The sequence below is a fragment of the Gopherus flavomarginatus genome, chromosome 4, assembly GCF_025201925.1.
Source record: "Gopherus flavomarginatus isolate rGopFla2 chromosome 4, rGopFla2.mat.asm, whole genome shotgun sequence".
NCBI classification, from domain to species: domain Eukaryota; kingdom Metazoa; phylum Chordata; order Testudines; family Testudinidae; genus Gopherus; species Gopherus flavomarginatus.
Genome location: NC_066620.1, coordinates 47248549 through 47275830, shown reverse-complemented (window position 1 = coordinate 47275830; position 27282 = coordinate 47248549). Strand labels below are relative to the sequence as shown.

At 42.1% G+C, this 27282-nt stretch overlaps 2 protein-coding genes across 4 annotated transcripts in view; one reads left to right on the top strand and one right to left on the bottom strand.

The window, feature by feature from the left end:
• The window catches only part of TATDN3 (TatD DNase domain containing 3), a 12306-nt gene extending 5954 nt beyond the window's left edge, over positions 1–6352 (bottom strand). For 2 of the 3 annotated variants that reach the window (XM_050950265.1, XM_050950266.1), the window contains exons 1-4: positions 6124–6348; positions 4869–4901; positions 2272–2345; positions 374–458 (exon numbers count right to left, since the gene is read on the bottom strand). In XM_050950265.1, the coding sequence (XP_050806222.1) occupies positions 374–458; positions 2272–2345; positions 4869–4901; positions 6124–6183 (252 nt within the window). In that variant the 5' untranslated portion in view covers positions 6184–6348. Of the gene's footprint in view, positions 1–373; positions 459–2271; positions 2346–4868; positions 4902–6123 lie in introns of all 3 variants that reach the window. The other variant, XM_050950267.1, reaches the window with a different exon arrangement.
• On the top strand, positions 6287–27282 carry NSL1 (NSL1 component of MIS12 kinetochore complex). Its single transcript, XM_050950255.1, has 6 exons — positions 6287–6536; positions 11715–11799; positions 17027–17157; positions 21083–21137; positions 24811–24878; positions 25583–27282. Exons 1-6 carry the CDS (start codon positions 6306–6308, stop codon positions 25856–25858), a joined length of 846 nt encoding a protein of 281 aa, XP_050806212.1. The 5' UTR covers positions 6287–6305; the 3' UTR covers positions 25859–27282.

Here is a 27282-nt window from a genome sequence, read left to right as displayed (position 1 = left end):
CTGAGTGAAAACAGTCACCAAATATGGTCAGGGCATGGACACAGATGTATACATCTCTCTTTAGTCTTCCACTCCCCATGGAAGTGGAGGGACAGCTAAATGTGCACGTTCATTATGTTGACTGTAAGCAGATCATCCACTCCACTGTAGCCCTCTGTAAAACAGAGAGCCAAATTACTTCAGTAGCATTTTGCTTGAGTATTAACAGAATCAAAGATGAGTAAGGACCTCAGGATTTGATCCACAGTGTTTTCTGTATTATGGCAACATGTACAATATTGGTTGGATTTATTTTAAATGTTAAATGAGTCAATTCTGAATGCCTGCTGCTTGGCCCTATCTGGACATGTGGCAATTAAGAGTTTATTTATACCTTTAAAGTAACACTGCATTGTTCCTCTGGTGGAATACCTTGAACTGGATGAACTCCCAAACATGGCAAGACAAACCCTGGGTACCTAGAAAGGAGAAATACATTAGCAGTGGGAAACATCACAAAGCATGCAACATCATGACTATTGTAAAGAGCTAGAGAAAAAAAGTATTAACTAATCAATTAAGGCTACAGTACATTCCTTGTCATCCCAATAACCAGCAATCCACTTGAGCAGCAGCACACCTTATGCCTAGTGCCAGAGAATGAAAGTCAGAATACCTGGGTTCTATTCTTGCCTCTGACTGGACTTGCTCTCTGACACTGAGGCCATGGCTACACTGGCGCTTTACAGCGCTGCAACTTTCGCGCTCAGAGGTGTGAAAAAAACATCCCCCTGAGCGCTGCAAGATACAGCGCTGTAAAGCCTCAGTGTAAACAGTGCCGCAGCGCTGGGAGCCCGGCTCCCAGCGCTGCAAGCTACACCCGTAGAGGATGTGGCGTACGTGCAGCGCTGGGAGAGCTCTCTCCCAGCGCTGGCACTGTGACCACACTCACACTTCAAAGTTTGACGTTTCAAGCGTAGCCATACCCTGAGCAAGTCACAGCCAGGCTTTCAACAGTCCACTCTGATTTTTGGATGTCCAACCTGACACATGTAGTGCCTGATTTTCTAAGCTGTTGACGACTCACAATTTACATATATTTGGGTGCTGAGCACCTCTGAAAATCAGACCATGAGTGTTGGATACGAAGAAATTGAAGTAACTGAAATCAGTAGTGTCTCTGAAAATTGTAGCCTCAACATCTCTGTGTGCCAACTTCCCTCCCTCTGTAAGATGTGGGAAAATACCTCCTTCACAAGGGTGTTGTGAAGTTTAATTAAAGTTTATAAAGAACTTTGAGATCCTCAGTTAAAAGGAACTACAGAAGTGAAAAGCATATTATTCTCTCATAAAAATACTGCTACCTTTCAATTACAAGTTTAATCTTGTGACTAGTTTTGGAGATGCACTTTTTATGCATGTAGAAATCCAAATAAACAAGATAATACAAAATAAAGACACTAAAAGCAAACCTAATAAATACCAGCAGGATTCCAGCTTAAGATGCCTTTTTGTGCTTGAGTTTTTTGGGTTTTGTCACAACTCTAATACCAGTAAAGAGGAAAGAGCGCAGAAAGATTTTAGATATTGCAGAGAGCTCCCTACTCAAACACCCTACATTTGATTATGCACAGAAGAGTCATATAGAAAAAATGCTTAGTACAATACTATTGACTCAGAGGCAGTGTGGCTAATGGTTAGTTCAGAAGACAAGAGTCAGGATTTCTAGATTCTATTCACATTCTGCCCTGACTCACCATGTACCTTGGGCTACTCACTTAACTTCTCTGTTCCTCAATGTACCTATAAAGTTGCATATCCTAGCTCTCTAACAAGAACCTTAATTCATGCTTGCAAAACCCTTAGGAATTTTTGGATGAAAGGCACTGGAAAAGTGAAAAAATATTATTATTATTGATTCACCAAGGTCTCATTTATTAATTATTATTTATTTGTATTACAGTAGAACCTAGGAGCTCCAGTCACATACCACAATTCCACTGTGCAAGGCACAGTTCAAACACAGAACCAGAAGACAGTCCCCGCCCCAAAGGAACTTACAGTCTAGGACAGGCCTTGTTGCATCCCTTGAACAGCCCTTAATCCTCCTCTGTCCTTTGGGTACTGCCCATGCAACCTGTGTTTTCTTTTTATCCTTTTCCACAGAACATGCTTTCCTTGATGTTTTGAATCCCACGGCACTAATCTTACCAAACTGCTCTGCAGTCATTTAAAAATAACTATTGTTTTAATCACATGCAAAGAAGACAACATCGTTGGAATAAACAATACCTTTTCGAAAGCTGGATAATTTTTTCAAATTCTCCTGAGTGTTCAGCAACTGCCACAAGGGCCAAAACTTTAGCCTGAAACAACAGGAAATAAAATTGCTGTAGCATAGAGGAACAAATGGAAACCCTAGGTTAACTTTTGCATTTAATTGATAAAAATTAGGTGGGGACATTTCATGTACAATGAACCCTTCTGTGGAAAGCCTAGTGCTGGGGTGGGATTTGGGAGGGAAGGTTTAAATTCCATGTGTTCCTAGCAACCAGCCCTGTGCCACCTCCTTGTACAAGTCTTGAAAAAAATAATCAGAATAGTCTTCAGAAATGTCAATGAATTCAGAATTTTTTTTAAGACAACAGGGCATTTTTAAAGGATAGGGTAGGTTAGGTATTTAAGAGTCCAAAACAAATCAATGAGCCTTGTGCTTTTTGGCACATCTAGTGTAGGTTAAACAGGAGGGACATGACATCTCCAAGTTTTGGTAATGGGCTATGGAACATTTCAACTCTACACCACTGTCTCAAATACAACTAGATGGAAGCAAAATCATGCCCGTAAAGTCGATGAAAAGACTCCAGTTTATGTCAATAAGAGCTAGGTCAACAGTAAGTGAAAGTTTATTCTATCTGATGGCTTTCATTGTGGTCTATGGAATAGCCAAATGGACAAGTAAACCAACACATTTATTACTTATTTACAGCCTTGTGGCAATCTCAGCACCAAAGACTGAATAGCCATGGAAACTGAAGTACCCTATTGCTCCAAGAATTGGCAGCTCCGAAGTCAGGATGAGAAATGCTAGCATCATACTACAGGGAAGTTTGCATGGTTGCTGCTCCTACTGTAACTCTTCTGTGATAAAGGATTTCAGTTTACTACACTAGCACGAAAGCAACCTGTACCAACATTTATATTAACGATATTAGAAAACCATTATTAAATGAAACACAATATTGACTAATAAGAGAATGAAATAAGAAAGAATAGGAGAATTAGAAACCCTGCCCTTCTAATAAGGATTTTTTCATAGGATCCATGAAGAAACAGAAATGACAGCTGATTTTCCTGTCCATATAATGGTAGCAAAAGCATCTTAACCATAAATAGTTCCTTTAAGAACCATATGCTACATGCAGATTTATGGCTTCAGAAAAATATAATGTATTCAACCAGATTTGTCTTTCTCAACATATAACCCCAACTACTCTGTCTGCAAAAGACTAGACCTTGACCCTGCAAGCTGCTTCAGATGGAGAAACCACTGCACCTGCCCAGAGTCGGTTAACTTCACTGGGGCTGGGTACAAACTGGGTGGTCCTTTAAGGCAAGCTGGGCTCAGCCTTGCCTCTAACCAAACAACTATCCTCAAGATGAGTGTGATGGAGACTTAATTATGACTAAGCTGAGCTGCAAGGAAGGAGGGGAACCAGAGAGAGGACTACTTAGATCTGGGAACTCAGTCTGGAGAGGAGGAAAAGGGATTTCCTCTCTGGGGAAGTCAAGCTGGAAAAGATCTACAGGAAGTAGGTCAGGCTCTTGTGGGGGTGAGCAGAGGCCCTTGGATAGGGCCTGTAAAGAGCAGGGAGATTCCTGAGATGTCCTGGTGCTGCCAGAGTATCTAACAAGGCAAGGCAGTAGGGGGAAGCCTGCTGAGATGTAATATAGGAGAAACTCTGTAAGGCCCAGGAATAGTGGCAAAAAGGCAGAGAACTTCAGTGTAGCCTAAGAGGTGCAAAGTATTATTAGTGAAAATATTTATATGGACTGAGTTGGACCTCCTGTTATCCCAAAAGGGGAATGAATTTTTCAGTGATCTGGAGAGGACCCAGCCAGACAGGCCCTGGTGGGGCCAAGGAAGTGATCACCAAGAGGTGCTAGAGATGAAGACCCCAGTCTCCCATCATCCAGACATGAGGGGGAAACCTTGAAGTGAATACATGCAATTATAGGGCTCCATTCAGGCATGAGTTGGCCCACAAAGAATAGTAGAGAAGTCAGTGGGGCTCTATGGGGGTACAGTGGCCTGGCTGTGCAGTTTGCAGGATCAGTCCCCAAGTCACTAAAGTTCCTGGACAAAGCACAGCCAGGGGAGGTTTTTACTTTATTCCTAACAGTCCCTAAGCCAGGCTGTTGTCTAGCTTGTCCTTGTCAGACAACACAGTCACTGTCACAGATGACTTGAGAGCTGTGATGTAAGCACACATCTGTAAGTCAGAATCGCCCAAATTCTAATCTCAGTTCTAACACGGACTCCTATTGTGAAGATTACTTCATGTTTGTATAGAGTTTGAAAGTGCTGAATATTCAGACTTCATTAGGCTTCATATAAATTCCACGTTTAACTAAATTTTGTGTTGCAATCCTGTATTTTAAAGTACAAAACTTTGTGCCCAGCTAACAGGAAATGTGCAACATTAGCAGAATTGAACTTTTTTCAGTATAAGACCCAGATCCTGCAAACACACAAGCTCATGCATAACTTTAGAAATGGGGGTAGCCTTATTGACCTCAATGAGGCCATTCATATGCCTAAACTTAAGCATGTGTGTAAGTGTTGACAGGAGCAAGACCAATGTTTAGTAAATAGTATAGTTACCCACCTTCTTTGCTTCTTTCAATACATCCTCAATATCCTGAAAGAGATTATAATATTTTATTGGAAACCCGAATCAGAGAGGGGAACAAGACTTTTAAAATGACAAGTGTCTACTCTTTTAAGGGATCTGCAAATAGAGTGAGAGCTGAAGGGCTACAGTGGAAAAGTCACGCAGTGATGCCACAGGGCTGGAAAACACCCATCTGTGAGTGCAAACCTTCTACTTGAGGGAAAAGCAGTCCCTGACCAGCCCCTCAACCCCAAAGCAAGGGTCCCTGGTGTAAAGCACTGGGGGTGGGGAGCAAGGTGGAAGGGGTGACCAAGGTGCAGGACAAGGGGGCTGATGGGGCAGGGTCCCAAAAGGGCACAAAGGGAAGGTGACCAAGAGGCAGGAGAGAGAGTCGCTATGGGATGGGGGGTACTGGTAGAATGGGGACGGGGATGATCAAGGGGGGGTGACGTAGGGGCGCGGGTGACCAAGGTACAGGGTCTGGTGGGGCACAGAGCAGGTGACGTAGGGGCGCAGGGTGCTGGTGGAATGGGGAGGGGGTGACCAAGACGCAGGGTCCGGTGGGGCACGGAGCGGGTGACGTAGGGGCGCAGGGGGCTGGTGGAGTGGGGAGGGGGTGACCAAGGGGCAGGGTCTGGTGGGGCACGGAGTGGGTGACGTAGGGGCGCAGGGTGCTGGTGGAGTGGGGAGGGGGTGACCCAGGGCCAGTGCTTCCATTTAGGCGGCCTAGGCAATGGCCTAGGGCGTCAGGATTATTGGTGGGCTGCGTTTTGCTGGAGGGGGCGACAGGCAGCTCTGGTGGACCTACCACAGTCGTGCCTGCGGAGGGTCCCCCGGTCCACGGCTCTGATGGAGCTGCCGCAGTGGTGCCTGCGGACGGTCGGCTGGTCGCGCGCCTCCGGTGGACCTCCTGCAGGCACGACTGCGGCAGCTCCACCAGAACCACGGGACCAGCGTGTGGGGCGGCGAAATTGCCGTGCGCCTAAGGCGCTCAAAACCCTAGCGCCAGTCCTGGGGTGACCAAGGCGCAGGGTCCGGTGGGGCACGAAGCGGGTGACGTAGGGGCGCGGGGTGCTGGTGGAGTGGGGAGGGGGAGACCAAGGTGCAGGGGCCGGTGGGGCAGGGAGCGGGTGACGCAGGGGCGCGGGGAGGGGGTGACCCAGGCGCAGGGTCCGGGGGGGCACGGAGCGGGTGACGTAGGGGCGCGGGGAGGGGGTCCCGAAGAGGCGGGGGTGAGCAAAGGCCGCACCCGCTCAAAGTCCGGCGCCGCGAGGTGGCAGTGACAATCCACCGGCCCCGCGGCCTCCATCCCGAGCGCCCCAGGCCAGCACGGCCGAGTGGTGCCCGGTTTCCGCCCGGACACGTGACCTGAGGCGCCGGTTCACGCAGGGCTCGGGCGGGTTCCGCTTCCGGCGGTTTGGAAAGCGGGAAATGGCGGCAAGCCCGGCCCGGCCAGGAGCGATGGAGGCGGCGGCGAAGGAGCCGGAGCCGCCGCTATCGCCATCCCCGGCCCTCCAGGAAACGCGCGTCCGCTGCTGCTCGAAGCGCTGGGTGGGCGAGGTGCTGGGGCTGTGCGCCCCCTACGTGCGGGCGCTGGCCGACGGGCAGCCCGGCGAGCTCGGGGCCGAGAGCCGGGAGCAGGCGCTGCGGGACGCGCTGTGGGTAAGAGCCGCCGCGGGGGTGAACGGGAGCCGCTTCCTTGGGGGGCTGGGGCGGCCCCGACCCCTGGCGTAGAGACTGGAGCCCCGCCCCGTCCCCTCGGGCAAAGCCAGGCGGCCGGCAGATGCCCCTGGGGAGGCCCAGGCCTCAGCCAGCCCCGAAGGCCACAGTCCCGCAATTAGAGTCCATCTCTGTGCGAGCCACCTCCGACCTGGGGGTTGGAGTTGGTGAGAGCAGCCACAGAGTCACAGAAATGGAGCCTTGGAAGGGACTCCAGCGACCGCCTAGTCCGGGCCCCTGCGCTGAGGCAGCGCCAGATATACCCTGGCCCACCCCTGGTTTATAAGAACAGGTTGGGACAAGGATGTGGATTCCACAACCTCCCTTGGAAGCTTGTTGCAGAGTTTAACTACCCTTATCATTAGAAAGTTGTTCCTACCATTCCTTGCAGCAGATTTAGCCCATTACTTTTTGCTCTGCCTTGAGTGGCCCTGGAGAACAATTGTTTTCAGTCCTCTTTAGAACAGCCCTTGAGGTATTTGAAAACTTAGCAGGTTCTTTCTCAGTCTTCTTTTCTCAGGACTTAAACATAAGGTTTTCTGCAATGTTTTCCCACAGGTCAGGTTTTCTATACCTTTTATCATTTTTATTGCTCTCTTCTGGATTCTCTCTGGTTTGTCTACATCTTTCCTGAAGTGTGGAGTCCAGTACTCCAGCTGATGCCTCCCCAGTGCCAAGTAGAGCGCTACAATTAACTTCTGTCTCTCAGGGAAGGTATACACTAGAAGCGCTACCTGGGTGCAGCTACACCACTGTAGCGTGTCGCGTGAAGACGCTCTGTGCTGACAGAAGACCGCTCTCCCATCAGCATAATTACTCCACCTCTGCGAGAGGTGAAAACTATGTCGGTGGGAGAGTGTCTCCTGCTAACATAGCACCCATATGAACAGTGTTTATGTTGCTGTAACTTGCATTACTTGGGGTGTCTTTTTCACACCCCTGAGCGACATACATTGGGTTGATTTAAGCGAAAGTGTAGACCTACCCTTCTATACAACACTCCTATTATAATGCACCTCAGAATATTAGCCTTTTTTGCAACTGCTTGACATTGTTGCACATGTCTTGACTATTTCATCTTGTTGATTTTGGACCAAATCTTAAATTTGTCAACTCCATTTTGAATTCTAATCTAAGAGTGATGATACTAGGCACTGCTTCAGTGCTTTGCATCCCTTGATCTCAGCTGCTTTTAAAGACTAGAGGGGGAAATGTCTCTGTGTTTCAGCCTTTGTCTTGTACATTTTAGTGTGCTTTGTGTATAGTCAGTGTCACTGTTGTTCTTGTGCAGTCAGGGCCTGATCCTGCCATCCAACCAGCTGTGTGCACACAGACAATTGACTTCTTTGGGGCTCCAAACATGCTCGGGAATATGCCTGTGTGGCTCACATTTCAGGATTGGGGATTGATCTTGTTTCCCCTATTGCTTCTATGGGTCTTTCATGCAGGGTCAGAAGAAGAACAAATAAAAAAGGAGAATGTGATTGTAAGTCTCTAAAAACTTGTCAGAAGAATACAGGGGAACATCTAGTACCTGAAACTAATTGAACTAACTTTTTTTTTTTTTAAACTCTAGTCTACATTGCTGGTATCCCCTTAAATAGGTTAATGAAACAGGAAAAACATCCAGCTTTTTTTATTTTTGTGGTTTTCATGTTCTGAAAAATGTCATAGACCAGGGGTTCTCAACCTTTTTCTTTCAGAGACCTCCCCCCCTCGCCGCCCCCCCCCCCCCGGGCCCTGGAGTTTTTATAGCATGTTGGGGGGAAGAGGGGACTCAAGGCTCTGGGCCGGGGTGGGACCCATGGGCATAGGTGGTGTTTGACTTCTGTTTTGGGGAGGCAAGGGCCGGCAGGGCTTGGGCCAGCTCCGCACAGTGAGGTCCGTGAAGGGAACACCACCCCCACACCCTGACTCACCTCAGCAGGCCACCCACCTGTCTGGGTCTGTGTGCAGGTGGCTGCTCCCCAAAGGCTCTGCCGGCCCTGGAGCTGGCTCCCCGCCTGGGCAGCTCTGACCAGCTGTGTAAGTAGTCAAAGGGGGCTGGGAGCTGAGGAGCAGCCGCAACCCTGGGCACCAGCAGCAGACGGGGAAATGCCACAGCTGCCCGCTCCATGACACCACCAGCCAGAAGAGCAGCTTCCCCACACTGCTTGGCTCTGGCTTCCTGCCCAGGATCTGACCAGAAGGTGGGGCCTGAGGGGAGCTGACAAAAAGGGGGCGGAGAGAGCTGCTCCCAGGACTGCCCCACTCTGGGTAAGGCACTACAGTTTCGGGGGGGGGGGGAACACACTCGTGCCCCTTCAACTCTGCCCATGGGCTCAGGGCCTCTGCCTGCATCAGGGCTTCAGCCCCGCTGCTCCTGGCCTCAGCGGGGGAGGGGGCAGAGCTTGAGGTTTCAGCTCCCTGCTGCTCCGACTTTAGGTATGGGGAGAGGAGAGCTCTGGGTTTCAGCCCTGTGCTGCTCCCAGCTTCAGCCCTGTGTGGGGGTGCCCCCTGATTCAGTGGTGGGGCCCCGCTTCCCTTCTGAAAGGGCTCGTGGACCCCAGTTGACAACCACTGTCATAGACCATAAAGAAGTGTCCAGTACCCAACTCCACAACAGAAGCAATATTCTTTATAGGTGAGAATTTGTAATTGTCTCACATGGAAAAGAAAACCTGGCTTCATTGTTAAATTTGTATGGGTTCTGAATAAGTTTCTTCATACTGATCTTCTATGGCTCATTAATAACACTACATTAAAAGAACATTAAGATAACAAAGTCAAGTGCTCAGAAATTAGGTAATGCTAAATTAAGGTTGCCTGTGGAGCCCATCATGCTTGCTTGGTCTGAGGCTAGCACCTGTTGACCATCTTTCCTCTCTCTGATTCAGCCCTCTTTGTGTAGACTTCTGCTCAGGCTTAAAAATTGGACCCAAGCCCAGCCAGGCTGAACCCAAGAAGGTCAAATAGTTTTCTGACCTGACCCCAACTCTTCCCCTCCATATCCAGGTCAACACTGTCACCACTTCCCACTTCTGCCTGTGGGGTCGGCATAGCGATGTGCCCTGCTCCTGCTGTCCACCACTCTCTGCTGTGCAGCAGAACATGAGGGGTTGCAACTCCTCAGCATACTCACTCTGCAGCATGCGCTGTGCAGTGATGTGGCAGCAAGAGCAGGACATGCTGCTGCCTATGTACCAGCCCCACTGGCAGGAGGAGAGCCAACCTGGCCTGAGTCCAAAAGGGTCTGTTTTTTTCTTACCCAGCTAGACCCAGACCTGACACTTGTTGGGTCCTGTTATAGGGCTCTAGTCTTGTGTTCACACATTATGATACAGTCTATCATACAAACATATACTAATTTTTCTGTAGGACCCTGTCTCATTCAGTGCATGGGATGGACTATGCTCTGGGAATGAATCAGGTTTGCATAATGAATGACACCTCATCCCCTATTTGTTGCAAAAATTGTAAAGTGTGTAGTGAATGTGGCAGAGGGCTGCAGGAAGAGAAAGGAGAGTCCTGTGAACCCCCTATGTCTGTCACGTAGTTCCTACATCATATAGGGCAAGACACTTAAATGAAACTTTTCACAGATGGGCACTAATTTGTTGCTCCTCATTTTCTGGACACCCAACTTGAGACGTCAAGAGTTGGATTTGAAGTAGTATCAAGCACTCAGAACTACCACCGAGATCAGTGGAAGTTCTGTTCTGACCATATGAAGTGCTATAAAAATTAGGTCCTAGGTGTCTCAGTTTTGGCACCCAAAATTAGTTGATCCCTTGGGCTTTAATTTCTGTACCTGAGACTGATAGATGTAAAAAAGGGAAGATAATACTGTGTTAAGATGTATGTGAATAGCTAAATTACTATGGTGAGAGCACCATAGAAAAGCTCAGGAGGACATTAATTTATTCTGTATTCAGTGTTTGCATGGTGTGCAGTAAATAAGGTTGGGGGGCACACTTTGAATGATGAAGATTAAAAACAAAAGTATTGAAAAGCTACCCATTTAGTATGCACCATCCATTCTGTGCAGTGAATGAGAGAGGGGCTCCGTGTAAAGTAGGGGATCCTGTAACTAATGGCTGTATCATAACACATATGCACAAGTAGGCTGATTTAAGGTTGCACGAGCTGTAATTTGACTGGATTTGATTGGGTTTTCACAGGAATAGCAAAAGATATGTCCCTGACACCATGGTTACCTACCTACCAATATTCTGTGCCAAAGCTCAACAAAACAGTTGTGGTACTTTTTTTTTTTTTTAAATGGACAAAGCATATGTTTTTCCCTAACCTTGTTCTTGGAAATGGCTGAGCCATTTTAGCTGAAACATATAAAAAAAAATTCAGCCTGAGTCAGACACCTGGAATGAAAATTTTCATTTCAGACAGCTTGTTTGACAAACTTATATGCAACTGAAAAGAGGATCTTGTAATGGGAAGTGTAGGATAACCTATAGACCAGTGGTTCTGAAACTTTTGTACTGGTGACCCCTTTCACATAGCAAGCAACTGAGTATGACCCGCCCCTTATAAATTAACACTTTTTTATATATTTAACTCCATTATAAATGCTGGCGGCAAAGCGGAGTTTGGGGTGGAGGTTGACCATTTGTGACACCCTATGTAATAATCTCACTACCCCCTGAGGGATCCCGACCCCCAGTTTGAGAACCCCTCCTGTAGACAAAAGTAGCTGCATAGCTTCCTCCTTATCCTCACTAAGTCCAGGAGAGGAGGCCAGCACTTCTCCCTACTCTGCAGCAGCTTCTGCCCCTGCCAGACAGGGGGATGGGCTACAGCATGCTCTCATATTTCCCTTCCCATTATCCTTTACTTCTACTTTCTTTAATTTTTTTTCTTGCCAGTCCCCTCTTCCTGGATGTTTGGAACAAATGACCATCCTAAACCAAGAGACCACATTCATGTGTTTTAAACTTGTGTTAAGGTACCACATGGGTGTGTGTCACACACACAAAATAACTCAAGGGAACATGGATGGAGTCCTTGCCTGAATGAAAATGCTGAACAAGTTCTTTAAATTCAGTTGTCAGCTGTGTTATATTACATTGGTTGGCTAGTAAGCATATTATTTCAAATATTTTGATTGTTCTGAATTTTTTACAGAACTTTGAAACAGCAGTTCAAGAGAATATTACCATTAATGGACACCCATGGCAGGAAACTTCAGATGAAGCTGAGCTTCAGAATGGTATGTGTTTGGTTTTTAATAATGCCTTCATTTTAATATGTTAAGTGCTTAGACTAATCAAGCAATTGTTCCTGCTGTTGTTGCTAATATATGTGGTGCTGAGGGAAGAGATCAAACTGAACCCAAGCCTGTGTGTGTTCAGATTAATGAGTTGCACCTTTTCAATAAAACCTTTCCCCTAAAACAACCTCCATATTTAAATGAAAGGAGGAAGAATAATCCTTGAACATATAAATTCCTGTACCCCTGTGACTTGGAAACAAACGGGGTGTGGGAGAGAACTCAGTTTGTTCTGACACTTCAGATTTGTTCGATAATCAGTTATTAAGATGATGGGTGATTTATAAATAATAGATAAATGACATTTCAAATTAAAGAAGTTTATATAACCAATGTCCAGGGTAATTATCCTGCAGAAGGGTTTATAACAAAAGGACTAGTGCAATATTTACAAAAGTAGATTTAGTTTGAAAAAAGAATCATTTTACATGATCACTTATTATAGTCCCATTCACTTAGTCTTTTTTCTTCTCTTATTCTTACTATCTAAATTGAATAGAACAAATGGAAGGGATATTATTTTTAAAGCTGTAATACGAAATAAATCAGATTTAACAAAAAAATGAAACTAATATTCTTCCTAGTAAACTCTCAACCTTTTTTTATTTCACAATTTTTTTAAATCAAGGCACCCCAGCCTATGAGTAACTCCCTCACAATGATAGTAAGAAAAATACAGTAACAGTTAACATATAATAGAGTTCCAATGGCTGCAAAGTAATGAAAGGCCCACCCCTGCAAAACCACCAGCCAAAGATTGACAAGTTAAATTCCTTGTGTATCCTAGATGAGCAAAATTGATGCTAGGTAGTACTACTGTAATTTCCTATACTATCTTGATGGTGGTTTGGTGGTATCTCAAGCCAGTTCTTGTAAGAAAAGTATGTTTACATCACAGGGATTGGCATCCTTGAGTATATCCAGAGACACAAGAGTGGATGTAAGGAATAGATGAATCAGAAAAATGTTTATTTTGCAGTGTAACAGTGTTGCACTCACCTCTTGCAAGCACCCCTGGTAGAGTGCAAGTGCCTGCATTCTTTCAGTTTATTGTGGGTCTTCACTGACTCAGCCATCCAGCCAGGTCATACCTATTCTGTCTGTGAGATAAAAGCAACACAAACCCCTTTTGGGGTACATGTTCAACAGGGGCCTCTCTCAGTGCCCTCTCATGTTTCTCAGTTTGTCCCTGCTCCGGAATAGAGCAGTGCCTCACAGCTCCTTCCCTGGAGGCAGTGTGTTCACCCTCTTGGGGCTTCCTGGCTACAGCTCTCCAGCTGGGGCACTATAGTTTAGATCCCCCTCTGTAGTGCCTCATTGTCCAAGCTGCTTCCCCCAGTGGCTGTTGGGAGGGGCGAGAAGGGGCTGTCCACTACTCCGGGCCCCAGCCCAGGGATCCTGTAGATAGCTATGTCTATACAACCGCAGTAAGTCGACCTACGCTATGCAACGCTAGCTAGGTGAATATGTATCTTACATCAAGTTATCACGGGGGGTTGGTGGGAGAAGTTCTCCTGTTGACTTTACCTTACTCTTCTCATTGGGCACAGCGTACGGGGGTCGACTGGAGAGCGATCTGCTGTCGATTTGGCAGGTCTTCACTAGACTTGCTAAATCAACCGCCAGTGGATCAATATCAGAGCATGGATCCCGGCCATAGTGTAGTCCTGCCCTAAGTCACGTTGCTGCTCTGATTCTCTTGGCCACTTCCACACAGCCCTGTGCCATCTTCACCCTTACATCAGGATCTTGTCCTGATGGAGTCCCTGCAATCAGCTCAGGGCTCCTTCTCGCTCTCCCTGGCTTCTTGTAGCACTACCTCATCTGAGGTCCTATAGCTCTATTAGCCAGCCACACACTATCCACACTCCTACAGCTCCAGCAAGGAACTGAACTTGCTGTGGCCCTGCAGTTCTTCTTATACTGACCTGTTGGACCCAGAGTGGCAGCTTCCCACACAGCCATTCTAGGCAGCTTGGAGGACCTCTATACTGCCCTTTTCTAGGGTGGGATGTGGCAGGATCACAAGGCCTCCAGCAGGGGCCCTCAGGCCTAGTCCACCCTGTCACATGCAGTTACTGCTTTTAATATCTTTTAATTTGTAATAATGGGGATTCTTAGTGTTCTCTAGTGTTCACAGAAAATAGTCAGTGTGGTTCGGTTGCATATACCTGTTAGTGAGTGTCAGGTATTCTTCCTCACATGCAACTACTACCTTTGGTTGAGTGAAATTGAAAACACAGGTATGGACTTGAATGTGGAAGAAGAGTTCTCTGAGCTGCTGCTTGGTCTGCAAGCTCTATATACTCTGCAACTGATGACCTAGGCTGAGGAAACACTCCAAGCTATGTTCCAGAATCACTGCCTCTTGGCAGAAAGTTTGAATCTGAGAAAATGGATTTTGACTTAAGCCATTGTAAAACTAGTATTTTTCAAGTTTGCATCATCTTGGGAACTTTCTTTATGGAAGGATATTTTTGTTTCTATTTTGATGTGGATCACTTTTTATTGGAATACATTTTTCTTTATGGAAAACTTTTTCCCTGTTTTAAAAAAAATCAAAAAAGTTTGAATTAAAAAAAATTGTAAAATTCTTACCCACTTTGGATCATCTTGAACTAATGTCAATTTTAATTTCTTATTGGAATATCAGTGGAAACATGGCAGAAGTACTCAAGTCAGCATTTAAGTTTGCAGTTAATACACTTCTAGGAAAAATATTTGTTTTTAAAATGTAAACTATTGATTTTCATTACAGTAATGCAAAATCTGTTAAAAAAATTATTATTTTATAAGTCTTGTGAATTGTGTGTGTGTGTGTGTGTGTGTGTGTAAACAACCCAATTATTTTGATGGGAATACAAGGTTAGAGCACAACATTAGTTGCTCTCAACAAATCAAAACTTCAGGGTCAGACTTAGAGCTATTCCACTTTGTATAAATAGTACATATTTATTGTACCAGACACAAACTGATTATATAGCCAAAGTAGAACAGTTCCAACAGGAAAGCTGGAAAGAGGGATTCCCTCTTGTACCCCAAATAGTCGTCAGCCTGGTGGTCAGGGCACTCGCCTGACGGGGAGGTGTCGGTTATTTTGTGAAAACATTTGGAAGGACTTGGTTTTGTCCTGGTGCAGAACAGGAAATATTTTGAAATCTCATAAATTTTCGTGAATGGGAAAACAGTTTCCTACCCAACTCTATTGTTTTGCTTATTGGCATGTCTTCCGCATCCATTGATGCTGCACAGATTGACCAGTAGAGGGTGCTGAATATCCATTTTTCCCTAATACACTAACATCTAAAATGTGCTCAGCCTTTGGATCACATGCATTCTAGAATACAGGACTGTAACTGTTACAAAACAGAAGGAAATGGGGTTAGGGTAACTCTAGTTTTTATCGTCTGTAATGATAGATTATATGACTTTAAATAACATAGACAGCTGGTTAAAGTTTGTTTGAAACCCCAGACAAATCTAATAGTATTTAGTTTTAAAAATTGTCAAGTTTAATTGCAATATTTGGGAAGCTAAGAACTTATTATAGGACACACATACTGCAAACACTACTCACAAAATACTTCTCTCCTTATTTTACAGCCAAAGGAAAAATGGCTTGCATATTTTGTCTGATACTTTTAAAAATTTGCTCTTAGAAAAAAAAATTATATATCACAGAAAGATCAACTCATATGTGTGTGGTGTCTGTATAAATACAGAGGGAAAATATAATTTTTATATTTTTCATTGCATAGCTCAGTGTCAGGATTACCACCCTTCATTCCCTCAGAAAATGTAGTTGTTTTTTTTTATGTAGTGAAGAATAGCAGCCATTACTGCTGGAAGAAGAGCATTGGTTCAAAATAGCCAGTGTGTATTCTAAGTCATAGTAAAGTTACGGCACACCTTGTAATAATTCTCAAGGAGTGCAAAGTTTGTCTGAAGTCTAGCATGTGTCTCCAGGCTGAATCCATGTCTGAAAATTCTGCCACAAATATCAAAGTAATGGGATTTAGTAGATCTGACACAATACTTGTCAAGCTTGAGGGCCTGATTCAGTGCCCAGTGAAGTCCATGGGAGTTTTTCCATTGGATTTAATGGGCTTTGGATCAGTAGTCACTTCTAATGGCTAGTTTGCTCCAACATATACTATCTTTGCTGAAGAGAGCTGATGAGAACTAGCCTCTTAGGACTTGTCCACTCACAGAAGTTATACTGCGTTAACTATACTAGTATAGTTATAGCAGAACAGTCCCCCTAGGTAGATACAATTATAGTGGTACAAAGGAGCTTATATTAAGCGAACTTACTCACAAAAGGGAATAACTAGGGGTTGCCTTGCTATAACTACTTCCGAATAAAATCCCAGCCTTGACTGAAATAGTTATATTAGTATAAAACTAAAATGTGTAGCCCATCTCTTAAAAACAACCAATGCTTTCATAAATCTGAAGCTGCTCAGAAGGATTCAGGGAATCCAGGAAATTAGTATCGTGTGAGATCTCGTCTATATACAGTTATAATATTAAGCTGACTTTCAGTGTTGGAGTTCTAGAAAGCAGTTACTTTTGGACAGTGCCATGTCATGTCTGTCTGTGAATCAGTCTCTTATTTAGTGAAGAACAGCAATATTCAGTGTGGAATCTGAGCACTTACTACGTGTACTCTTAGCAGCTTTACACTTTGGTATGGCTTCACTGTATTGTGTACATTTATGAGGGGATATGGCATCCTTCATGTAGGCTCACTTTACATGATTTAGACTGATGGATGCTCATTTCTCCAAAAAACAGGAAACACAAACCTGACCCCACCCTCTCTCTCTGTAGCTAACTAAATTTACTTCGATTGTAAGCAGTTTGGGATAGAGAGAGAGATCATCTTTTCATTTTACATGTGTACAGTGCCTAGTGCAGTGGGGCCTGATCCTTGATTGGGTTCTCTAAGCACTGTTCCGTACAAATAACACCAGCTACCCTGAAACAGGGGGTAAGGAGACTAATTGTCATGAGAAATTTCAATGCCTGCTGTTAAGGGGGAAGGACTGACCAAAATTTTGCTTTATTTTTTTCTTTAGTTTCCTGTAATAATTTTAGTATTTTTTAAAGACACTCTTAAAATAACTGTGTGTACCATGTCACCTTGTTTTTCTTCTGAATTTAGGTTCTGACATCAAAATCCTCGAGGATCAGTTTGATGAACTTATAGTAGAGACAGCTACAAAGCGTAAGCAGTGTCCCAGAAAGATATTAGTACATGTAATCAAAACCATGAAAGCAGAGCAAGAAATGTTGGTAAGTATCTTTATTTAGCACTTTGTAAAGATGAAGTAGTAATAAGACTTTATCACACTCTATTATTAAATCTTTGTTGAGATGTGCAACAAGACTGTTGGATTTTATTTATTTATTTATTTATTTGCAATAGTTAATGTGCTTTCAGGTTACAAAGTGAATGTTAATTATGATTGACAGTAGTCCTAAAGTAATTTCCCCGAAGAGACCTCTTCTCTTGCTTTTGTTACTGATGGTCCTTTCAGATTTTGCAGTAATACTAATTAGATTATTCTGTTCTACCTAAATTGTTCAGCAAAAATTACAACGTTGTTAAAATGTGGCATCACTATACATCACTTTCAATCACTTTTGAGCAATAGTTTTTTATATTTTCCTCATCTTTGGCTGTAAGGGGTCCTCATGGGTAGCACAACTCCCAATACCACCCCTGTCTCAATATATCTCTCTCAAGGCAGTGGCTTCATATAATAGCCCATAACAGTGAAGTTCCAGGGCTTGCTTACACTTTTTTCTCCAAAAAACACTCCTGAAGAACAGCTATACCTGCTCTGCCCAAGTGTGTCAATCTCCCTACATCTGCCAAGGGAAGGCTGCCTTCTTTAAGGCTCTTCAAGTCAAGCCATTAAAAATGCTTGATCAGTGTAAGTTGTATACTTCCCTCAGTTGGGACAGTTGCCTTCTGTATTTCCAGACTTGCTAACAAATTGTGTGAGCCACAAGAATTTTGTTCCAATAGTGACTAATGACAGAAAGAAGTGACTCTCTTATCCTGGTCTGCTCACAAATTTGAGAGGTGACTTGTAGTGGAGAAAATATTTTATGGGTCAGACTTGAATATAAATGTTACTCACCTTTCCCTTGTATTATAAAAACTAAAAACATTTTCTAACTGTTGAAGATGTTGGTATTGAAATAAGTTTCTTTCCTGGAAAGGGCAAATATAGTGCCCACGTACAAAAAGGGAAATAAAAACAACCCAGGAAGCTACAGACCAGTTTCACTTCTGTGCCAGGTAAGATAATGGAGCATGTAATTAAGGAAATCATCTGCAAACACTTGGAAGGTGGTAAGGTGATAGGGAATAGCCAGCATGGATTTGTAAAGAAAAAATCATGTCAAACCAATCTGATAGCTTTCTTTGATAAGATAACAAGTCTTGTGGATAAGGGAGAAGGAGTGGATGTGGTATACCTAGGCTTTAGTAAGGCATTTGATACGGTCTCGCATGATACTCTTATCAACAAACTAGGCAAATACAACTTAGATGGGGCTGTGTCATGGTATAAATCCCCACTCTGAACCTTAGCATCCAAAAGATGGGGTACCAGCATGAATCCCCCTAAGCTTAATTACCAGCTTAGATCTTGTAGTGCTGCCACCAACCAGGACTTGCAGTGCCTGGTACACTCTGGTCCCCCCAAAACCTTCTCAGAGGACCCCAAGACCCAGACCCCCTGGATCTTACACAAGGAAAGTAAACCCTTTCCCCCACCATTGCCTCTCCCAAGCTTTCCCTCCCTAGGTTACCCTGGAAGATCCCTGTGATTCAAACTCCTTGAATCTAAAAGCAGAGAGGAGTGCACCTTGCCCCCTCCTCTTTCCCCCTCCCCAAGAGGTAGTACAGATTCAAGCTCCGTGAATCTAAAACAGAGGGATTCCACCTTCCCCCCCCCTCCCTTCTCTCTCCCTGTCTCCCCCCAATTCCCTGGTGAGTACAGACTCAATTCCCTTGAGCCTCAACAAGGGGAAAAAAATCAATCAGGTCTTAAAAAGAAAAACTTTTAATAAAAAAAATAAGTGGTCTCTGTAATTTAGATGGTAAATGTTACAGGCAGTGGCTTCATATAATAGCCCACAGGGTCTTTCACCTTATAGACACTAGAGAGGAGCCTTCCCCCCAGCACAAATACACATTAAAATCATTCCAGCAAAATACACATTTGCAAATAAAGAAAACAATCAAAAAAGACTAAACCGCCTTTGTACTTGTACTCACTATTTGAACAGAAAATTAGAGAGTCTGTAGGTACATCTGGTTACTCTCAGAACCCAGAGAGAACAACGGACAAACAAACAACACAAAACAAAGACTTCCCTTCACCGAGATTTGAAAGTATTTTGTTTTTTGATTGGTCCTCTGGTCAGGTGGTCCAGGTTCACTGCTTGTAACCCTTTACAGGTAAAAGAGACATTAACCCTTAACTATCTGTTTATGACAGGCTACTATAAGGTGGGTGCATAACTGGCTGGATAACCGTACTCAGAGAGTAGTTATTAATGGTTCCCAATCCTGCTGGAAAGGTATAACAAGTGGGGTACTGTATGGGTCTGTTTTGGGACTGGCTCGGTTCAATATCTTCATCAACGACTTAGATATTGGCATAGAAAGAACGCTTATTAAGTTTGCAGATGATACCAAACTGGGAGGGATTGCAACTGCTTTGGAGGATAGGGTCATAATTCAAAATGATCTGGACAACTTGGAGAAATGATCTGAGGTAAACAGGATGAAGTTTAGTAAAGACAAATGCAAAGTGCTCGCTTAGGAAGTAACACTCAGTTTCACACATACAGAATGGGAAGAAACTGTCTAGGAAGGCATACGGCAGAAACGGATCTAGGGGTTATAGTGGACCACAAGCTAAATATGAGTCAGCAGTGTGATACTGTAGCCAAAAAGCAAACATGATTCTGGGATGCATTAACAGATGTGTTGTAAACAAGACACGAGAAGTCATTCTTCTGCTCTACTCTATGCTAATTGGGCCTCAACTGGAGTATTGTGTCCAGTTCTGGGCATCACATTTCAAGAAAGATGTGGAGAAATTGGAGAGGGTCCAGAGAAGAGCAACAAGAATGGTTAAAGGTCTTGAGAACATGACCTATGAAGGAAGGCTTAAAGAATTGGGTTTGTTTAGTTTGGAAAAGAGAGGACTGAGAGGGGACATGATAGCAGTTTTCAGGTATCTAAAAGGGCGTCATAAGGAGGAAGGAGAAAAGTTGTTCATCTTAGGCCATGTCCAGACTAGGGTATTAAAATCGATTTTAGATACGCAACTTCAGCTACGTGAATAACGTAGCTGAAGTCGAATTTCTAAAATCGAGGTACTCACCCGTCCAGACGGCGCGGCATCGATGTCCGCGGCTCTCCGTGTCGATTCCGGAACTCCGTTCGGGTTGATGGAGTTCCGGAATCGATGTAAGCGCGCTCGGGGATCGATACATCGCGTCCAGACTAGACGCGATATATCGATCCCCGAGCAATAGATTTTAACCCGCCGATGCCGCGGGTTAGTCTGGACGTGGGTTTAGCCTCTAAGGATAGAACAAGAAGCAATGGGCTTAAACTGCAGCAAGGGAGGTTTAGGTTGGACATTAGGAAAAAGTTCGTAACTGTCAGTGTGGTTAACCACTGGAATAAATTGCCTAGGGAGGTTGTAGAATCTCCATCTCTGGAGATATTTAAGAGTAAGTTAGATAAATGTCTATCAAGGATGGTCTAGACAGTATTTGGTCCTGCCATGAGGGCAGGGAACTGGACTCAATGACCTCTTGAGGTCCCTTCCAGTCCTAGTGTCTATGAATCTATGTAGCAGATGGCAATGCTTCTCCCAAAATATCTAGATTTTAGCTAAAAATCTTGCTTTCCTCTGGACTAACAACTGAGTTTAGAGTTTTGCAAAATAAAGCTTAATATGGTATCTATATACATTTAAACAAGAAATGGACTGACAGAGCTAATTAGGTCACTCTTTCTAGCCGTTCTCTGTATTGGATGTAGAGCACTAATTCCACTAACCATTTTTATTACAGTAGTAACCCATTGTGCTAGATACTGTGAAAAACATAGATTAAGACACTACTTAAACCAAGGAAGTATTTCAGAGTGAAAAATATTTTGAATTTATTTTTGTATATGCAGAAGCTCTACCAGCCTGTTGTAAAGCAAAAAGAGATAAAGCCTGAGCCCTCTCAAGGTAAGTGTGTTGTTTGTCATGACAATGCAAATGTATAGAGATAACATTACCTAACAGAATCACTGAACGCAAATTTTTAAAGAAATGCCAATAAAATTGTTCTCTTCCAAGTGTGACTTTCAGACAAAGATTTTTAACCTGTTCATTCTGTTGGCATAGTTATACAAGTGAGAACTGGGTTATTTGAATACACTTCTATTCTGGATATAACTGTGCAGACATAGAACCTTGAGGTAGCTGGGCATACTGTTATATTGCTTTATTTGCACACATCTAGTTCTCTTGTCCTGAAGCCTTCATGTTATTACAGGCTGTGCTTCAGGGCAAAAATAGGCCACTAACAAATGATAAGGGGTTGGCAAATATTTCCTGTGGATCAGGTTATCCAATAACTGTCTGTGGCAGAGTTTCTTGAATCTTGCTCTGTCCACTGTTGTAGACAAGATAACAAACTCAATGGATCACTGGCTTCATCCATTTATGGCAATTCCTGTGTTCCTAATCATGTTTTATGAGAATACCACTTGGTTCTCAACATCCGTCAGTAAGCAAGCAATTGCTAAGAACTGGCTGACCTGGTAAAGAAGCATAAAGTACACATTTTTGGACATGCTTTATCATTCAGTATGGAGTGGCACAGTTTATTATAATTTTTAAGAAAATCAGCACTCATGTCACCTTTTAAAGTACATCATCAATGGGACACACATGATATATAAATTGTAACTGTTAAAGCAGAAACTATTTAATCAGTGTGCTAAGTTAACTAGGTGCTTTGTAAACAGGACACTGTCTCTGTCCTAAGGATCTTACAGTTAAGAACAAATAAAACATTAAGGGCATGAATAGGATGCAGTCTTTCAAAGCTTGTCTTTACAAGATGCATTATCTTCACTACCCTATTTTAAAAGGGTGTTGGTTTATTTCTAGCATTTTTAATGTAGTAAATTCATACCCTGTGGTTTCAAGGTCCTCGGTGTACGTTGGCGGCGCAATGTCATTCACACAATATAAAAATATTTAAACAAATAGAAACATTAAATAGAACTGAGGTGAAGTTTTGATAGAAGCTTTCAATTCTCAAATTGCTGATCTGACTTTACTTTAGGCAATGTTTCCTTTCTGTAACTGAGAGGAAACTGCTCTGAGGAATGCCAGCTTTTGTAGCTAAGGTGCCGGCAGGAGCTGTAAAGAACCTCACTTGATAGTTGAGGGTTTTTTTCAGTGGTGGGGTTAGTGTCCACATCTGCAGGTTTAAGCATAGATTAACTTTTGGAACATAGTCTTTATTTTGTTACTTTTTTTAAACAAAACAACATCAAGTTATTAACAAAAAGCACATAATTTGTGCTGAATTTTAGTATTTGCATAGTCTCTGGGAAGTTAATGCATTCCAGTTTAGTAAGTGCAGTGGCCAGAAACCAAAAATGTTTAGATTACTCAATACCTTTCATATCCTTTTTTCATTTCCCTATGTTTTGGAAAGCCTAGACCAGTGAGGAATATAATGCTCTCCATGTAAACCTAAACTTTAACCGATAGTGACATGTTAAATGTACTCAATGTGCCATTGTTTCTGATTACCTAGTGGGGTCTCAAGTAACTGCTTTTGTCTTCTCCCTCACAATTTGAGGGAGTCCTTACTTTACTCAGCCTTCCATCACTTTGTATCCTGTCATCAAAACTTCCTATCGCAGATATACTGTCCTTTTGGATGAGTGTCCATTCATAGTCCACCACTCTTTCTTTAGTTAGAGGGATTGCTCTGCAAATATTTTTCCTCCCAAGGTCTGAATAATCCTGCCTTTTTAACATGCTTTGCCATTCCTGAATTATGCTACCTAACGCCTGGATAGGAAATCAGATTAGGTCTCCACTAGTAAAACCCTTCCCAGGACAGAGTGCTCATTTTCCTGCTATAGGAGACGAGTGCAGGATTGCTTTTGGTAGACTGTTTGATGAGAAGCATAATAGGTCTATTATTTTAACTTGCAAACTATTCCCAATTTTCCTACTCATCAAAGTGGTCACAAGAACTAATTTTGCATAGAGACTCTCATCCTGTTATTGCCACAGTACAGTAAAATGAAAGTATTTCCTTCATTCTGCATCTACTGCGCAATGTAATTTCTTCCAAACTTCTCTCTCCTTTCCAAATTGATCTAATAGAACACCTTCCCATTTTGTTTATAGTGAATTCTTAATTTTTCTGGAGTAACACTTATCACTCCAGTTTTGCTGAGTGGGAAAGGTTAACTGTAACTCTGAATGCTGAGGGCAGCACATCCAGTTGTATATCAACAACAAAACCTTCCCTCAAACCTGCTACTTTTGTTTAACTTTCCATTAATGACCTCTTCACATTTGTCTTCTGCCCTATCTTATTGTCTTATATAATGAAATCTTTCAAGCTTCATAAACAAGTCTTGAGGTTTTGTTTGTTGTAACTGTCTTCCCTCCATCACCATCTCGTCGTTATTGTTTCCTGTGTTTATCTAACTTAGGTTGAAGACCTTTGGGATAAGGATCTTGTATCTTGCTTTTCCTGTCTGCACCTTGATGAGGCCTCTAGGCAACATAAATGACTAGGAATAATAATGGCAACATATAAAACTTAGCACAGAGATTCGTAATTTTAGGGGTGGAAGTTGGTAAATTACCATCCACATCCAGGTTTTTAGAGAGTAAGGCCTATGCTATAGGTGAGTTTAAAGACATTTATGCAAGTTCATGCTATATTTTCAGTTAGTAGGTCTAACTTTATACAAGTTGCTTACAAGTATTGTGCTGCATGTATGGTAAACAGCAGCCTATCTGTACTGGTGAATAAGAAACAATAGAAAGTGCCTCTGGACTTTGTGTTTTCATGGAGCACATTTACTTACACATGTTTATCAAGAAATCCTAAGATGCATACCATTACTTAGCCTTCTCTGGTCTTTTAAAAAATATTTAGGAGGCTTCAGTCAAGGAGACTTTGAGAACATGCGGTGTGTTGGTTATTTCTCATAAAGTAGCATAAAAAGTGAACAGATAGGAGTAATAAGTATAAAGAGCAATAAATAGAAAAATATTTCTCGTTTTGTATGCTCATATTCAAAGACCCTAGAACCAGAGCCCTTAAAATCTTCAGTTCAGTTCAAAATTAGTTCAATTACAACATCTGCAAATGTATATAAATAACAGCTCATGGGATTGTGGGAAGATTACTTGTAAACATTTGTTGTATATTTTTCCTAAGTGAATAAAGCTGTGACTGGCTTGTGGCAACCCTTTGAATGTGGAAACAATATTCTTCTATAAACGCTAAATGAGAAAAATGGGTTGTATAATATGACATGAGGCAGTACTGGCTTGATATATTGCCCCAGTCTTTAAGTGACAGGAAACCTGAGTGCTGCTTATTTTTTTCCCACTACTGGATAACCTATCAAACTATTATTAATGGGAATCACTCAGTTTACAAATCAGTGTATTCTTTTAGTTTCCTGTTGCATAAAATACCGAATCACAAAATGCCTTAAATATCGATTTTGTTGCTTTCTAATAATTTTTAGGGGTATTTTTAGTTGGTAATATTCTCCTGCTCTTTATTTTAAAAGAAAAAGTGTTTTTTGATCACTTCATAATTCTGGGGGAATCTAAAATTTTTGATGTTTGTGTTTCTTTGCAGCTTCTCACATGGCAAATCTTAGGCAGGTAACAGGGGTCACATCCAAGCAGATTAGTGAAGCAATGAAGGTAAGATTTCTGTGTGCCTGTTGGGAGGAAATCTTTCATTGTGATTTTTGTCACATAACATTTAACACATTTTCCATCAATGCTGTAAAACAGCTGTATGAAGCAAATATTCTAACTAACCAATATATCCTTTTTGTACAAAAATTTGCCACCTGTATTTGTAAAATTACTGATTCTACATCTTTATCAGACATAATTGCAGTAGAACCCTTGCTTTGGACTAAGCTTTCTTTAAGATTCACAGTGAAAGACCTGTAAAGGATTTTTGTAATTTGGAATATCCGCAGTGTTGTAAAGATTTCTGTACATGCAGTGTTTGGAAGATTAAACCATCATATTAGAAGAATGGTACTGCCTCTATATACTAAATGGCATTTTATCACTTTGGTAAGAAATTTGAAATGAGCTGTAATATTTCCACCATATTTATTCTTGATAAACTGTTCATATGTTCTTCTGCTTAGTCTTTAAACTTGCACTGAAATTTCTTTACATGAGCTGCTAATGCAGACTCTTGATACTATTGGTCTATGAGTTAGTATTGGTAACTCAGAACTATAATTCCAAAAGATTGTGTTAGGTGGGGGTTTTATGGATGTCAAATTCTAGTTAACATGTTTTTTCTACTCATAATTAATATTGATAATGTTAGTTTAGTTATGTAACTTGGGATTGGAGATGCTCTGTTTTTTTTTTCTTTGTAGTCCCTACCAGCATTGATAGAAAGAGCAGAGGGATTTTCCCAAGCGTTAGCTTTGCAGCCCATCTTAGAGCTATGCAAGCTTCGCCAAGAAGTCTTTGCTGGCTGTGAGGCTAAGGAAGAAAATAAAATCCAAAGCTTTCTAACACAAGTGGAAGTCACACCAGCAGAGACTGCTGCTAGTAAAAATTCTAATGCTATCCTGAAAAGAAAGAGAACCACAGATTCACCACAGATGAAATACTACCCGCTGCGACGAAGAATTACGTTGAATACATGAAAGTTTTTCTTACGCTTACTTTCAAGCTTGAAAATCTACTCTCCCCATTTCCACAGTATAGTTCAACTGTGTTCTTTCTGACAGTGAATTACAGGTTTTTTTAAAAAGAGAATTTAGTGGCTGTGTAGCCTTCAATGTTTTTACATTTTTTCTCTTTACTGTTACAGCCTGGTCATGTGAAAGTGTGTGCATTAGCAGTGATCATCAGAGTGCACATATATCCCAACAAATTTTTCTCTGTCCTTCAAAATAGTAAAAACTATAGATTAGCCTATAATTCTTTCTATATTCTTTTATTGAAGGGATGAACTCTGGTTTTGATCCTTCAGTTGCTTGCACAAGTGCACAACTTTATGCATGTGGGTAGATCTGTTGTGTTCAATTGGATTTTTCATGCATAAAGCATGTGTATAAAAGGATTGGAGGATGAACCTATCATATTGCTCCCTTAAATATAGCTAGCTGGATAGCTGTTGGTTTCTTTAATTGTTGAGGAAAAGTAATTTTAAAACACGTCAGTCTCTATATAGCAGATATAGTTTTCATTTATGAAATTTGTGTGCAATTGCAAAACTGGCCTTTTTTAGTACCATTATTTTTATTCTAAATTTGGGTGGATTTGGCTTATTTTTTTTATAATCCATGTTTTTATGTAAATATGGAATTTTAATAAAATGTGTTATATATTTATTTACCTGTAGTATAGTTTTTGAACAAAACCAGGCTTTTTCGGTCTTGTAATCTATAACATATCAGCATTTTCTTGTCATCCTAACTACAAGTGTCTAAGTGCAACCACTTTGGGAACCCTAGAGGACACTTCTCCATGTTAGAGGATCTCCAGGCAATGTTGTATGTGTATATATATCTGTAAGTAAAATATTTTTGACTAGACTTTTAAATCAATATAGAGTAAAATTAATTTAATATCAAGCTGAACTATCCAACATCTGAGTTTCTTCATATTATAACCGAATAACTAGAAGATTGCAAAATATTAAATTGAGCAGCTTGCCTCAATAATTTATATTTCAAATGTTTCAGAAGTCAAAGCTATTAATATATCTTTTTTCCTGGCTTCTGATTACATACACTTGCAATATAAACTTATCTCTATAACATGTAAACTGCTTTCTCATACTGAATAACTTTAATTACTCTTTATTGGAGAATTTCACAGATCAAAAAGACTCAGTAAGAGGGAAAGAATAGGCCCCACTTAAACCTTTCAGAGACTGAAAATCTTTAAGAAAAATGTGTGGCAAATTTTAGTTTAAAATATTGTGACTAATAAATATAAACTTAGTACAGAGTGAGAATATGTATGTTGAATATTTGTACATAAATATTGTTTTTATGACTTGTATATTTGTAAATGGACATTTGTGCTATTATACAAAGCAAATAAAAATAATTAAAAAATA